The sequence below is a fragment of the Cyclopterus lumpus genome, chromosome 4 (genome assembly GCF_009769545.1).
Source record: "Cyclopterus lumpus isolate fCycLum1 chromosome 4, fCycLum1.pri, whole genome shotgun sequence".
NCBI lineage: Eukaryota > Metazoa > Chordata > Actinopteri > Perciformes > Cyclopteridae > Cyclopterus > Cyclopterus lumpus.
Genome location: NC_046969.1, coordinates 23,682,226 through 23,698,841, shown reverse-complemented (window position 1 = coordinate 23,698,841; position 16,616 = coordinate 23,682,226). Strand labels below are relative to the sequence as shown.

Below are 16,616 nucleotides of genomic sequence, written 5' to 3'. Positions count from 1 at the left end.
AACAGATTATAACACAGCATAAATATATTTATAATGCACTATGGACGTCATAGAAAGTGTTACCGACATTTCCTCCTCGTTCTAAATGTGTGGAGTTTGTCTGAGATGAAATACTTGAAAAGAAAAGAAACATTAACGTTTCCCTCTCTACATTCAAGCAGTCTTCCAAAAGGAAACTCAAGAAAGTTCTTCAGCGATGAACATCAAACATTGTAACGCGGGACATTTGAACACATATAAAAAAAAAAATGTGTACAAAAATGGAAAGAAAAGAAGTCAAAATAATTTTTTTCAAAAAGTGCCGAATGTCACTTGAATGCTACATTTATTTTTTTGAACATGTGTCACGACCAAAACCTTCGGGGGTGGTTGGTGTATAACAACACAGAATAGATACTTTTATAATACCTATATGCCTATAAAACATCCAATTGAGCTCAAACTGACACACACACACACAGACACACAGACACACACACACACACCCCAAAAGTCTCTGGTATTGTCCATCTTTGCAGAGCGTAAATCCACGAATCTCCAAAATCGTAGCATCGGAGCCCACATCTCTCCTGGAACCAGATAACTTAAACCTGGATCGGGTCTCATGGTCCATACCGTTGTCTTTCTTCCATAGATGAGCAGTCTGGGAATCACTGTCTTAATTAAACGTTGTGTCCCCACCCCCCCCCACACCCCCCCTCCCCCACACCTCCCACCAGACCCCTCCCGGTTTACGGCTGCATTTCCAGGAGGGCTCGGTGTATTTCCTGGAAGGAGGGTCGCTCCTTTGTGTTCCTCCTCCAGCAGCTCAGCATGATCTTGTAGAGCGAGTCTGGACACAGCACAGGCTGAGGCAGGTAGATCTGCACAGGCATGGAGGCCAGGAGTGTGAGCCAGGGGGGAAATACACGTATAATAAATGTGTGTATTAAATGTGTTTGCAGCGACGCTCACCTGTCTTTTCTGGTCCCTGAAGAACTCCCCGGTGTTTTCTATCACCTGCTCGTCGGTGAGCTGGGAGTAGGGCTGCTCCTTGCAGAAGTTTAGTATCTCCCACAGGGTGACCCCGAAGGCCCACGCGTCGCTGGCCGTGGTGAACTTACCCTGCGCAACACAACAGGGTGACACGTCCACATCAGCTCGGCGAGTACACACGAAATAAAGGATTTTAATCTTCTGGAATTAAAGTCAACATTTATTGTAAAAGTGGCAATCTTGAAAGACTTAATAAATGTCCGTCAAGTCATTATTGGCACTCTGATGAAAAGTATTGCAGTATATTTGAAGTATTACCTATACTGAATACAAATTTTGCATACAATTTTGCATAAAACTTTGTATATCTTTTTTTTTTAAATTTTTTCATCTTCAGTGTGTAATTTCAGTTACATTTCTTCACTTTAAAAGGAATAATTCAGCCCCAAAATATATGCGTACAACTGGAAGAATCCAAAACCAGAGAAAAAATTCTCGATCCTCCCGTTCTCTTCAATAATTTCAAAGTAACACGAGGCGTCTAACCGACACACAGATGGTCGTTTTTGGGGGAAGTGCTTCCTTTTTTTTTTTTTTTAAAGTCGTCAGTCCTTACCAGCAGGATGCTCTCCCATGACATCCAGCGTATAGGCAGCACCGCCCGGCCCTGGATGCGGTAGTAGTCCCCGCTGTACAGGTTTCTGCTCATGCCGAAGTCGGCTATCTTTATCGTGTAGTTCTTGCCCACCAGGCAGTTCCGCGTGGCCAAGTCCCGATGCACAAAGTTCAGAGAGGAGAGGTACTTCATCCCCGACGCGATCTGAGCCGCCATGTAGCACAGGCTGTTGAAGCTGGAGAGCGGAGGAGAGAAACAGCGTGAGGAACAGAAGAGACGAGGACGAGGCCTTCACTCGTCTCCTCGAACCCACCTGACTGTCGGCGCGTTGCTGAGCACGGCGAGCTGCCCCTCGGGCTCGTGGCGGGACAGGAACTGGTTGAGATCCCCGTTCTCCATGTACTCTGTGATCATGCAGAGGGGGTCGCTGTAGATGCACACGGCCAGCAGGCGAATGATGTTGGGGTCCTTCAAGCGCGACATGATCTTTATCTCCTTCAGGAAGTCATTCCTACCGGAGAGAGGAAATCAGTTATCATTTCCAGATGTATTTTTTTTCGGCGTCAGGTACTAAACATGTAGGCGTTTTGGGCGCAGATCATCAATCGGGTCGCGTCCGGGGTTTCGATACCTCGCATTTTTGTCGGCGTCTGAGCGCAGCATCTTCACGGCCACGAGAACCGGCTGGTCCTCGGGGATGTCGAATAAAAACTCCTTGTTCATGAACTCCTGCATTCCCTCTGCCTCGCACAGGTGCACCTGAGGGGAGAGGAGGGAAAACAAGCAACGTTTTAAAAAAAAACAACCAAAAAAACATCACCTGAAGGCCGAGGATGCATCCGGAGCTCGGAGGAGAAGACACCGACCTCTCCGAACTGGCCCTCTCCCAGCTTCTCCTTGAACGTGAGCATCTTGCGCGGGAACTCCTCCACGGCGACGTCCTTCCCCGACAACAGGTCCATGGCCAGCGCGGGGATGGCGTACGTGTTGCCCCCGGTCACGCCCTGCAGGTTCACGATGTCCGCCTCCGCGTAGTGAGGGGCGCCGTCCTGGACGGCGGCGGCCGCGGCGGCCGCGGTGGATTTGGAAGCTGCCGCGCTGGCGGAAGCTGGAACACAACGTGGGAAGCACGTGATTAAAGATGGCGATGGGATACGGCCTGGACCACGCTGTTCATCAGTTTAAATGGATGTGAGGCAGACAGGGGGTTGTTGTTTTGTTGTTTCTCTCCACCTACCGGGCTCCTCTAAGCTTTGAGCAAACTCCGGCAGCTTACATATGATGCGCGACGGCTCCTGGTAGTCCGGGCCGAGGGGGAAGATGCGCTCGTAGGTGGAATTAGACTCCTGCTCGCTGATTGTGCTCGACTGGTTGTGGGTGTAAGCGAACGTCTCACTCTGTATTGACAAACTGGCAGTTAGTTCATCGTCCAGCATCCGGCGAGAGGCCTAGAATGAAGGACGCGGGGGGGTTGAAGGAACAGGTCTGACCACCTCCCGAAAGAAGTTAAAAATATAATAAATGGAAATGACGTCGACGGGGGGTGTCACGCGCCCGTGCTCACCTTCTCCAACATCTTCTGCCACACCTGCCTCCACAGGATGATGACGATGATGACCACGAGGATGAAGATGATGGCCACCAAACAACCAATCAGAATCCGGGTGTTGCTGTCGTCTATTTTGTGGGTGGGGTCATCCTCTGGGGAAGGGAGACGAGGGGACAAGGGGAGACACCTTTTTACTGTCTGCATCCGCAATTATTTTACTCAGTTTTGACCTTGTGAAAAACAGGAAGCCGGAATCTCTTTAAGGAATTAAGGAATCTGGACAATAAATGCTCTTGATTCTGATAAACAGCGTACACTTCATCTCATCCCATATTCTTACGGATATGAGCCTTGTGTGTAGTCTTCAACCGTCTTATTCTCTTTTTCACATTTATGAAAATCCCAACTGAACTGTTCAAAATGCAACAACAAAAATGTGCCACGCATTTCATAAAGCGTGTGCAGGTCTCCGTCCGGTGTGGAGCGATCACTGACCTGGTTGGATGTTAGGGGGCAGGCCCGTCTTGGGTGGAGCCAGAGTGGTGTTGTACATGGCTGTATCTATGATACAGATGTAGACGACACAGAGGTGATTAGAAATAACATACAACAGCATGCATAATAATAATAACAAAATAATATACCCTTCAAATATGTTGCACAGATCAATACACACGGTGCTTCGGTCTCTACCTGACTGGAAGGTGATCTCGCTGAAGAGCATCCAGGCGTCGGCGAAGTGGAACTGGCACTTGATGGCGCTGGCCATGCGATTGGCCAGGTTGACGGTGACGAAGCGGGCGCCGGGATTCTCCTCGTCCTCCGCGGGGCCGAAGGCGAGCGGCGCGGCCTCCCAGTCCGCCTCGGAGCGGAAGTAGCACACCACCTGGCGGAAGGCCTTGGCGTGCCGCGAGGGCATGTTGTTGCAGTGCACCTGTGTGCAGATGAAAAAAAAAGACACTTTTTTTTTTTTTTTTTCCTTCAAGGATTAACAAGAATACATTTTTAAAAAAAGCTTTGTGTGGTCGGGGAGGCCTCTCACCTTCATGGTGGTGAAGTTGCGCGTGCGGTCAAACTCAAACATGATTTCCACGTATCCGCTGGGGAAGCTCTCGTTGGTCCAGCCCACGTAGTCGTAGCCGGGCCACACGTTGTAGACGTGACTGTGCGTGAAGTCGTCCAGGCCGCACACGCCATCCGTCAGCTGGCCCAAGCCCTCCGTCATGCTGAGACACGGAGACACGTGTGAAAAGAGGAAGGTCACTTTCTGAACCTCCACCAAGACAGGACCGGAACAGACCATCAGGACTGGAGAGAGAGACTCTAGACTGCCTTCCATTGCAGGACTTACACACACACACACACACACACACACACGCGCACACACACACACAGGTGAACTACATTGTCGGTGCCCTTTCTGTGGTCACTGAAATAACTTGAAATTGACAAAAAGTAATAATAAATTAAAAAAATTCTCAAAATCAGACATCGCTTTTGAAATTTGGTTCAACAGAATCATTTAAAAAAATAATAAAAAAATGAAAGTGGCCTGGACAAATATGATGGTACCCCATCATAAGTTGACCAAAGGGACTAAGGTGTGTCCTCTAATTAGCATCACAGGTGTCAGACAGTCTGTCTATTTAAAGGGTTGAAAAGTTAGATTTAAAAAAAAAATGTATTATTCATATTTATACCTATTTTTACTATTTGTGCACTTAACAGTTGTGTCTATTCTTTACTTTCATTTCTCCAGCTCTGTTGTCCTTGTTCCTGGCTGCTATTCAATTTGAATGTGGCTTGATTGACATGAAAAATGATGCCAAAAGCACCAAAATACAAAGCTACACAATAATATAAATATAAATATTACCACAACATTATATTTCGGTGCAAGTGCTTTGGGAGAGATGCAAAAAAACTATTATAATTCCTTGTATGTGCACAAGCAGATTCTCCATAAGCACTCCTGTAAACTGCACCCTTTGACCACTAGGGGGCGGGCTTGTAAAGCCGGTTCTTTTCTCGTCTGCATTTGGGCTGTGACATCGTAATAAAGGCCATTTTCTTTTTCTCTCTGCCTCCACGTGGAGACGGGAGCCCCGCCTGTGTCATGGAGGACATTATTCACCGCGCTGCGATATATATATATAAACACCACCCGTCATCAACCGGAATTAATGGGCTCATTCCGGTTTCTCAACTTCATGAGCGGCGGCGGCGGGGTTGACTCAAGTCATTCCTGGGGAGGTATTGCGCAACCCAGTCAGCCGCCATGACCTTGTCACGGTCCCCATGGCGACGGGGCCACAACAAGAGGAGACAGAGGATGAGAGAGCAGTGATGAAGCAGGAAGGATTAATGAAAAACACACACACACACACACACACACACACACACACACACACACACACCTGTGGATGACAGCACCGTCATAGACGGAGTCGTTGAAGTAAGCAGGTAAAGCAGGTAAGCTCATCTGTTCTCCGACTGGAGCGTTGTACGACACCAGACCGTCTGTAAAGGAGAAGAAAAGTATTCATTTATTGTGATGAAATAACCTCCTCCTCCTCCTCCTCCTCCTCCTCCTCCTCCTCCTCCTCCTCCTCCTCCTCCTCCTCCTCCTCCTCCTCCTCCTCCTCATCCTCATCATCCTCCTCTTCCTCATCACTATCAGCCACCTCTCACCCAGCCATTCACAGCCGTAGAGCTCCACCCTCATGCAGACGTTCATGGAGTGGTCCGTGACGGGCATGAAGCGGACATAGCGAGCGATGATGGGCGGCTCCAGGTCCTTCAGTACGATGTCGTAGGCGTTCCTGTTGCCCTCGATCACCTGGCGGGGAACAAGCGCACCTTGAGGCGATAGAGAACCGAACCCTGTGACCCCCCCCACGGTCACCAGGACCTCTTTGGTTTGGTAAATGAATAGATCACACAGTGCACGTCAGCGTGCAGGACTCACCTGCTTGCCCTGCCGGTTCCTCCACGAGATCCAGCGGCTCCCGTCGCGGCTGTACTTGATCTTGTACATCTGGGAGAACTCGTTTCCGATGCCCCCGGCGTGACGCCCCTGGGTGCCCACCAGGGTGATGAAGTGGAGCGAGCGAAGGTCGATCTGGAGGAACTCCTTCAGGCTGTCCGGCTCCACTGTTATCTCCGGACACCAGGCGCCGTCGCCCTCCTCGAAGTCCAACCTTGGGGTTGGAGAGAGAGAGAGAGGGATGAAATTACTGTGGATGTTCATCGTGTTACAGCAGGAAAGGGGGAAAGGGCCATGGGAGGAAGAAATAAGTAGAACAGGATGGAGTGGAAAAAGGTGAGAGGAAAGTAGAAGCGAGTGCGGTGACGGATTTCAGTTCTTACAGCCTGCTATAAAAACATCTCGGTGAAGTCTTTGAGTCGTAAATGTGTCTTAAAGTGTTAATTTTGGGCAAAGGACCTGCAATGGGGCGGGGGGGGGGGGGGGGGGGGGGGGGGGGGGGGGGGGGGGGGGGGGGGGGGGGGGGGGGGGGGGGGGGGGGGGGGGGGGGGAAGAAACACACAGCTGGGATGGACGGGGTAAGTGTGTTACATCATTATCCTGATACTTACTGAAGGCCACCCAAGTTCTGCAACACACACACACACACACACACACACACACACACACACACACACACACACACACACACACACACACTTCCTTGATATCCCAGTTTGTGGCTTACTGCAAATAAGCATACTCAGGCACCTTTGCAGGATACCCCCCCCCCCCCCCCCCCCCCCCACACACACACACACACTCTCACACACACACTCATTACTTGTGTCTGTGCATAGGTGTGTGTGTGTGTGTGCGTGCGTGTGTGTGTGTGTGTGCATGTGAAAGATACATACCTGCCGTATCTAGCAGCGGTGGATTCGGACCACTGGCTGGAGGCGGAGATGTCCTCGTCCTGTATCTGCCCTCCTGACATGCCCAGAGGATACCGACACACACCTGAGACACAACAACAACAACAACAACAACAAGGTGTTAGATTATGTTGTGGATCCGGTCAGGGAGGTCAACAGGTGAGCATCCAGTCATCCTGTTTATTTAACCCTGTATTTTACCAAGAAAAAGGGACTCCATTACATGCTAAGCTAAGCTAACTGGCTGTTAGCTGGAGTTTCATATTTAATTGACAGACATGTGAGTGATATTGATTTTCGGATATATTAACTATCAAACTAAAGGCAAAGTAAAGGCTCTGAATATTTCTACCACCGTTTGCAGATCGGTAGATTCAGACAATTATTTATGGAATGAACCGATACTTTTAAGTCGAGTAGTTTTTTAATGAGCGTGCTCTTACTTCTACTCAAGTCTTATCGCAATGCTTCTATTCAAGGATATTCCAGTTCCACCCGCTGGCGTTCAAGGCAAACTGGATTATCAACCACACTCTGAAGCACGTGCGCCTTCGCCCAGCTTCTCCTCGGACCCACCGCGGCGGCGCTGGTCATCGCTGAAACATTTGGAAACCCCGAAATCAAACATTCACCAGACGCTCGCCGACATTTCGGAGCCGGGACGACTTCATACCCCGGCTCCTGTCGAGAAACACCCTGCACAAATGCGATTGATGGTGGAGGAAAAGGGGGGTGATGTGAGAGTACCACACACACACACACACACACACACACACACACACACACAAACACACACACACACATGTCCACACTCACATTGTGGTTGCTTTATTGAAATAATAAGCTGGATCCATTCAGTGTTTCTGCCAGTCCAAACAGTGCATCTACATGTTGTTACTGTGAGTGTGTGTGTGTGTGTGTGTGTGTGTGTGTGGTAACCCATCACGCCCCCACCGTGCGGTCAATAGAAGCAATATGCCCTCTGTTTTCCTGCATGCCCGCCCTCCCCCTCATGCCTCCTCTTCCTCCTCCTGTGTGGTCTCTCCCCCTCTTTCAGGGAGCGAGAGATGATATATATAAAAAAAAAAAAAAAGAGTTAAAGAAAGTTAAGAGCGAAAGAAAAATCTTTATCTCATTAAGACTCAGCCGGCTCGTGGCTAACTGAGCGTGACACACATCCAGCATGGCATCCATTAACTTTTTTAAAGGCTTTGAATGACTGATTTTTTTGGGGTGTTTCCGAGAGCAAATAATAATAATTAAAGGGCGCTTTCCCCTTCACTGCGTTATCTACAGGATCAGGTCGGTCTTGTGTTTTGGCCAAATATCCACTAAGTTTGAATATTCCACTCAAATCTCCCTTCACGTGCAGTAACGTCACAAACGTAATGTCATTTTTGCATGCGGTAATGCATATTTCTTTGTTAACTTGACGACATGATTGTTAACTTGACGGGAATGAACAGCGTCAAATATGCATTGATTCAGTCGAGTTACAGATCTTTTTTTTTGTTGTATTTTGTCAAGTCGAGTCCAAAGTCATCAAATTTGTGACTCGAGTCCAACAGCTTGAACTTTGCTGAATCAATAATAACATTTAAAAGTAGGCGTGTGGCTCTCCTTCTAAAAAAACCCCCCAGAAAACGTGATCTTTTTCTTGTTGGGGCATGCATTTTTAATACTTCCGGCTGGTTCGCCTCGTTGATTTGTGTACAACACACGGAGCCGGTTGTAAACAAGGCGAGAGGTCTCACACTGACGAGAAAAAAAAAACCTAATTGAGAGACGCATATTATGTCCAAAGAATGCTCCTAAAAAACAGAATAACATCGACATAATCACTCACGTCTCAATCTGCAACATCCAGAATGCCTCATTCAGATTCACATGACCCTTATTACAGTCAGAATATTGTAACTTTGGAGATAATAGTGGACTATTAGTGTGCATGTAAACATGGCCGCTAGGATGTGACCGCTAGTTAGCCTCATTTATGGATGAAAGCTTTGATTTCTGTGTTCTGTGACGGCGACTTTCCCCGGAAGTTAAAGGGCGACGGACCGCGGTTAGCGTGGCCTCCTTGTCTCACAGGAAAACCTTTGAGAAGAAGCCAGCAACAGCAGAGCTGCAGGTTCAAGGCCTCCTCTGTCCTTCTCCTGCTTGTTTTCTTTCCTTCTTCTTTTTTTTTTTTTTTTTCTCTCTCTTGATCTCCTCCAAATATTTTTGCTTAAAAAGTCAAGAACGTGAAAATCCCCCCGACGGTTTTGGGGCCGACGACCCGATACGCCGCTCACACCGAAACCAACCACAATGCACGCATGCATGCACGCATGCATGCACGCGCACGCACACACACATGCACGGCCTCGTCTTGGCAGTGGCGCAGTGACGACTGTGAAGTGAGTCACAAACAAAAAAACTCTTCCAGATGTCCACGTCCGCTTCCTCCTCTGTCCTCCTTTCATCTCGTCCTCTCTGACCTTGGTTCAGTGCTGCCCTCTTCCCATCAACAGAAATCATACAAATGTTCTCCCATTACGCCGCATATTTTTTAATGATAGCCGCGGTGCCCTCAGATCGCTCGACTGATAGCCGGAGTAAAAACACAGAATCTTCAGAACCTACTTCAAGAGAAACAGCGGAGAGGTCCAATAATCATTTTTTTTTTTTGGGGAGGCCAATATCAGATTCCAGGCCCCGTGAAAAACCCTGAACTGACCCTCCCCCCCCCCCCCCCCCCCCCCCCCGCGCGTCCTCAAAACACATGGAAGTCTTTTTTTATTTTGTACAAAGTCGAGTCCTAAAGTCGTCACGTCTGCGGCTCGTGTCTGACTCCAAGTCATGTGACTCCAGTAAAAAAAACGAAAAAGAAAAAAGGGCTCACGTCCAAGTGAAGTCGTGAGTCATTGGCGCTAAAGTACCAAGTGGAGTTTGGAAGTCTGTTTTGATTTTGCCAAGTCGAGTCTAAAAGTCGTTTAAATTTGTAACTCGAGAGTAAATAGTCATGTGACTCGAGTCCACGCCTCTGCAGCTCTGCAGCGTAACATTTTCTTTTGGGCATCAAAATAAAATTTAAATCGAGACGTTTATTGACAGATTACACATTTGTTTTGTGACGTGTATGGCGCAAAAGAATAATAACAAACAAGCAGTCGTATGAAAGTAAACAGGGAGTTCACTACAGTCAGCGTAGATTTTTGTTTATTTGTCTATTTTTGAATGAAGTGCTTTTATTTTGAGGAGCAATGGCTGCTACTTCCGTACGGAGGTGTTTGTGGATGACGTAAAAAGATGTAGAAGACAAAAAAAAAAATCTGACCTACATCTGATTTAAGTCCACTGAAAGTTCCATGTGCACATAAATATCAGGTGTGTGACCTTAGTGGAAACGGGATGATTCTGAGTGGGTCATGTGGTAAGAGGTGCTGTGTGATTCTTCTATGGACACACACACACACACACACACACACACACAAACAATGCAATATTACCGGTCGGGGAAAGAACACTGATGTCATTATCAGAGCGTCTTCAACCACATCCTGCAGAGAGTCAGAGAGACGAGGTTTCAGTGTGCCGAGCCGGATGCTCGACCGCTCTTCCAAACGTTGGGTTTTTTCGCTGTGTTTATTTATCTACCCGGCCCACTCAGAGCTGACCCCCGGGGTGAGCTATGGGGGCAAGGCGAGTGTGTGTTCGTTTGGATGCATGCACACACACACACACACACATTCACTCACACACCACCAACCTCCAAGCCTCAACATTTGGCCACAGGATCTAAAAATATCGCCCCACAAAAAAATAAAATAAAAAAAAAAAGGTGGAAAAATACCAGCTTTGTGTGGTTGGAGGAATGGAGAGAGATGAAGGAGTAATGGACCAAAACCTTCTCTCTCACCTCTTGATTTCTACCCCCCCCCCCCCCCCCTCGGACTACTGAAAGGAAGGTTTGTTCTGCAGCGTTTGCTGACCAACCGCTGGCCCCAAATACATTCACACACACACACACACACACACACAGACACACACACACACACATCATGCATCTGCTACATTATACCTGTCCGTCAAAGCTGCAGTTTTGGTTGTGTTGTTGCTTTTACATTTTACTGTCTAGGATTAACAGGTTTTAAGATCCTTTGGAGTCAGTTGCTTTAAAAAAACGACTACCTTTAATAAAAAATAGGGTTCTCTCGTTCTCGCAGGTTTCGATCAGCTCCGTGGAGCCGTTTTAGCGCCCTTTAGCTCATTGTTTCGGTTCATTCTAAGCTAACGAGAACACGATATTTGGTTTCAGGTGATTATATACGACTCGCTGCCAGCTAAAGGGAGAACACAAATTGGACTTATACCCCCTTTTTTCAACCAAAAGTTGCATTCGTATGTTTGTTTAGCATTGAACAAAAAAACATCTCTTTTTTCCCCTGATGCGTCACATTCAACGTCACTAAGGTTACGAGGTTCGGGTGCTTGAGCCGATAAATACCTGCGAGTTCTGCAGAGTAATTTTTGGTCTGGGGATGAAGCAGATTGCAACCTCTCCCACAAAAGCCAAAAGCCAGATGTTCGTGTTTTTTTGGCCCAGTGGGGAGAAGAAGCGTTTACCTCCATCAGGATGTATGAATAGACGACTGTTAACTGTCACATTCACCTCAACAACTCTAAAAGATAATAATAATATAAATAACGTGTTGAGTTATAGTTCGTTAGGCATGTCTCCTGGAGAGGTACGGTGCGTTTGAATGTAGGTGGTCAGAGCGGCGGCCATTTTTATGCGTACCATTGCAATTAGCAAACTTGCTAGCTAACTAGTGGGTTAACTGGCTAGTTAGCTTGAATGCTAATCCCGCCAACTGCTCTGCGAGCTGCAACGACACTTTACTGACGTAGTTTGACCCCCGTAACAAAGTCCAACGTTATGGTAAAACTTTATTTCTGTGGTTTTTACCTTTGCGATAAAACAAAATAAAATGTTTATCTGCGACGTAGCGTAGCATCAGCGCGAGTATTTAAAAGTTACGACGGGTTATTTCCTCTTTTAAAAGCTACACAGTCTCACTTTAAAGTCGAATGTGTGATTTTGAGGATTCAAAGAAACCGTTTCTGATATTCATTCATTTATTCACTCGTTCTTTCACCTTCCCAAGAAGACACCCCATAACAGTACTGCTTAATATTGGGCTGCTCTGCTCATGTCCCCCCCCCGCCCCCCCCCCCACCCCCTCTTCAGTGAAATAAAGTTCGCCCACTCACGAGTGAAATGGGAAAGACAGGGATGGTATAACTCCATTGCTTGGGAATTTTAAACAGGGGAAAGTTGGCACCGCTCAGCATCTCAGCTCCACTAAATTCACCCATGAATATTTCCAGACCGTGGAAAAAAAAAAAAAAAATGACCCTCTTCTCTAAAAGCACGAGACAGAATTATTGGTGGATGTATCCTGCCTCCATCTATTAGAGCAGGTTGAGATTTGAGCTTTTAGTGAATTGTAATAATCCGCTGGTGGTTTCTGAGTGAAGAAATCCCCTTGGCTCAGATCGCAGATACCAAAAAAAGCTTTGAACTTGTTGAACTTTGACCACGATCAGATGCACACACAATGTTTTCAATGACCTATGGGTGGTCAAATACAGGCAAACACACACACACACGCACGCACACACACACACAAACACACACACACACACACACACACACAAAGAGCTCGGGAGAAAGGCAGAGCCAGTTTCAATGGACTTTCCTGCTGTCAGAATGTCTGGTATGCATTAGCCACAGACTCCAGTGGGATAGCTTGATCCACAGTGTGCGTATATGCATGCGAGCAGACACACACACACACACACACATACAGACACACACTCAAAAACACAGTAAGCAAGGAAAGTCACTCAAATTCTCAATTAAGTGTGGTTGAGAAGATGCCTCATATCGGTTTTGGTGCTGAATGCTACGAGATCTAAGATCCTGTATACAATCTTGTAAGGTCATCTGGTTAAATAGGCCAGAAATGTAGCTATTAACATATATATATATATATACATATATGTGTGTGTAAGGAGACGTATGCATGAAAGTAACCACAGCATGCACACTCGAAGCTCCTTCTCTAAACACTCTCTGTGATCTCTATCTCTGCTCACCCTCTTTATTTTTCTTTCCTCGCTTTTTAAAAGCTCCTCATGAAACTCATTCTCTCGCACTTAAAAAAATAAAAATAATGTTTTATTCGGTTTGCTTTGGCACGAAGAACGAATGAGCGACAAACGGGGAAAGCCAGGTTTTGAGTGTGTGTTTACGCAAAAGAAAATGAAGGATTTCAAGCTACGCTCTTGGAAAGCAACCGCTTGTTATTCATCATTTTGTGTTTGTTTTGGTGTATTTTATATATTTAGTCCTGTTGACTGTCATCATGACCTCATGTTTCTTTTTTTTTCATAAACGCCAAGAAAAGAAAATTGGATGCAGAACGTAATCTCAATAGTTTTGAAAGGGGAAGCGGGCTTGGAGGGAGGCCGGAGGATGTGGAAGTCATTTCTTTCTTTTTAAACATTGCTTGGCACCTCTGTTGAACCCCTCTGACAAAACCATCATTAGTTACTGTTTTGATCTGCGCACACACATCACACACTCATTATCCTTTCAGCGATACAGAAAAGTCAGCGTGATGACAAGAAGCCTCGAGACTGAAGTCATAAACACGAGCCGGATCGGCTTTTTTACTGGCAAATATCTGTTGAATTTCTAAAATTTCAACAATAACCAAACCAAAAAAAAACTCTCCTTGGTTCCTTATTTGACTCTGTCTCTGCTCGCCAAGTGTTGCCACTCTATTTCCATGTTAAAGGAATCATTGACATCACAAAAAAGAAAGAAAAACAGTGCGAATGAGAGCTGGAGAAAGGAGTGCATGCTGGGATCAAAGAGGATAAACCGGGGGACAACGCAACACTTATCACTCCGGACCGGAGAAAACCAAACCCAGCACCAGTCACCCAGGAAAAGCTTGTTGGCATTGGAGGTTTCTTGCAAAACCGTGGATGTGTTCAAGGTCGACGTTTTTCTTTGCATTCGGAGCACGTGACAGCAAGTGGCTTCAGTAGACTGAGCGACCGTTAATGAATGTACAAGATGCGAGAAACACCAAACAAAATACAGGACTGTAGACGTATTTATATGTATTTCTTTCTCTCGTGCAATACTAGTAGCACACATTTAACCTGTGCAATTATATTCATTTGTATACATATCTATATGTATTTCTTTCTCTCGTTCATCACTCAATCCCTTTTCTATCTTTTGTTCATTGACTATTGAGCTGCTGTAACAATTTAACTTCTCCAGTGTGGGCTCAATACATATATATTTGTTTTATCCATCCATAAAATAGTTTTGTTGCCTCAACCTAACTAATTGTTTCACAACGTTAACCACTGTGCCTTTATGCAAATACGATACAGGACTGATATTAAACATATATTCGATTCAGAAACGTTGACTTTCAACAACGCCAACATGTTTACAGTATTCACAAATCTCCTTTGAAACTCATTGCAGACCCAAATCTTCGCCCCCTGGTGCTGCAGCACTGACCTGGGTTGACCTGCGGTGTGACGGCTCCGAGCAGGTAGAGCAGGATGAGCAGCAGGAAGTGAACGTCCCACAGGTGCTTCATCCCAAAACACGTGCACAGAGACAGACTTCCAATCTGAAAGAGAAGACGGACACTGTCGGTTACGCAACCGTGGAAATACCACATTTTGATATGTGGCTATAGAGGCTAAAATAGCTCGGTATGTTTGAGGAAAACATTTAATTTTATATATTCGCTCCTCTGTACTCATGAGAACGGAGCATTTGTTTGCATATACGAGGGGAAAATAAGAGTTTAATTGGAAGCATGTTTTTATTTTTTTTATTTCAGTCAATAAAAGACACAATAATTGCCACCAAACTGAAATGTCCATTTATTTGGTGCTTTATCACTCTATGAGAGAAGGCCTATTAAAATTCTAACAGTGGTGATATTTCTATATCAACCATACAAGCCTTCAGTTCATATGCAATTAAAAAAATTTAAACTTTCGAATTTTTCAATATTACTCACTAATTGTGGGAACAAATGAGGCATGAATAAATGAAGGAGGGAGGAGAGAGAGAGAGAGAGACGCTGAGTCCCAGACATGACTTCAGCTGCACAGACGCAGCACCAACAAGCCGCCTCCAACTGACCGCCTTAGTCCAACAGCCCGGCAATCCAACCAGTTTAAACTGTTTTTTGTCCACATTTTATTTGTTTAAAAAACAGAAACCCAGATAAACAAGGAAATGCATAACTATTCTTATTAAATATTGACATCGGGACAAGGACGTGTTTAGTTTTTCACCCACATCATAGCACACGTGTCCACTAGCTTAGTGTAGTTAGTTATCTACTTGGACAAACCAGCTGGGGCACTTTTACTGCAGCTCAAAGTCTCTATTATATACCTGAGGTTAGTTTTATTGTTGCTTATGCACTTTGATGTAAGTAGAGAGATAAACCTAGAAATCAAGTGATTTAAATAAATATATGTATATATAAAGGAGCTGTATTTAACGTTCTGAACATTAATATAGCAGCAAACAACTATTATCTAATGTAAAGATACAATGGAGTAATGTCTACCTGAGCAGAGAATACAGTCTCCCTCCCTCTGTTAGCACTGTGTGTCCTGTTAGCGCTGTGTGTCCTGTTAGCGCTGTGTGTCCTGTTAGCTCTGTTTGTCCTGTTAGCACTGTTTGTCCTGTTAGCGCTTTGTGTCCTGTTAGCTCTGTTTGTCCTGTTAGCACTGTGTGTCCTGTTAGCGCTGTGTGTCCTGTTAGCGCTGTGTGTCCTGTTAGCTCTGTTTGTCCTGTTAGCTCTGTTTGTCCTGTTAGCACTGTTTGTCCTGTTAGCGCTGTGTGTCCTGTTAGCTCTGTTTGTCCTGTTAGCTCTGTTTGTCCTGTTAGCACTGTTTGTCCTGTTAGCGCTGTTTGTCCTTTTACTGTTCTGCTTTTAACTGTGCTGCTTTTTAAATTGTGTCAGATTTTTAAATATGTTGTACGGCGACCTTGAGTGCCTTGAAAGGCGCCTTATAAAACAAATGTATTATTATTATTATTATTGTCCCGTTAGCTCGGTTTGTCCTATTAGCACTGTTTGTCCTGTTAGCCCTGTCTGTCCTGTTAGCGCTGTTTGTCCTGTTAGCTCTGTTTGTCCTGTTTGTGCTTTTAGCGATGTTGGTCCTGTTAGCTCTGTTTGTCCAGTTAGCACTGTTTGTCCTGTTAGCTCTGTTTGTCCTGTTAACAATGTTTGTCCTGTTAGCACTGTTTGTCCTGTTAACAATGTTTGTCCTGTTAACAATGTTTGTCCTGTTAGCACTGTTTGTCCAGTTAGCACTGTTTGTCCTGTTGGCACTGTTTGTCCTGTTAGTGCTGTTTGTCCTGTTAGCTCTGTTTGTCCTGTTTGTCCTGTTAGCGCTGTTTGTCCTGTTGGCACTGTTTGTCCTGTTGGCACTGTTTGTCCTGTTAGTGCTGTTTGTCCTGTTAGCTCT

General features: G+C 45.8%; 1 protein-coding gene across 1 annotated transcript in view; it reads right to left on the bottom strand.

The window, feature by feature from the left end:
• Positions 1–731: 731 nt before the first annotated feature.
• Positions 732–16,616, bottom strand: part of ddr2a (discoidin domain receptor tyrosine kinase 2a) — a 29,601-nt gene continuing 13,716 nt past the window's right edge. Inside the window, exons 3-18 of the mRNA XM_034529937.1 lie at positions 14,635–14,749; positions 7,023–7,125; positions 6,109–6,340; positions 5,832–5,979; positions 5,558–5,660; positions 4,183–4,366; positions 3,834–4,074; positions 3,636–3,701; positions 3,156–3,292; positions 2,829–3,039; positions 2,458–2,699; positions 2,223–2,350; positions 1,905–2,102; positions 1,592–1,826; positions 955–1,104; positions 732–863 (exon numbers count right to left, since the gene is read on the bottom strand). Coding sequence (XP_034385828.1) covers positions 732–863; positions 955–1,104; positions 1,592–1,826; positions 1,905–2,102; positions 2,223–2,350; positions 2,458–2,699; positions 2,829–3,039; positions 3,156–3,292; positions 3,636–3,701; positions 3,834–4,074; positions 4,183–4,366; positions 5,558–5,660; positions 5,832–5,979; positions 6,109–6,340; positions 7,023–7,125; positions 14,635–14,716 — 2,592 coding nt within the window. The 5' untranslated portion in view covers positions 14,717–14,749. The remainder of the gene's footprint in view (positions 864–954; positions 1,105–1,591; positions 1,827–1,904; positions 2,103–2,222; positions 2,351–2,457; positions 2,700–2,828; positions 3,040–3,155; positions 3,293–3,635; positions 3,702–3,833; positions 4,075–4,182; positions 4,367–5,557; positions 5,661–5,831; positions 5,980–6,108; positions 6,341–7,022; positions 7,126–14,634; positions 14,750–16,616) is intronic.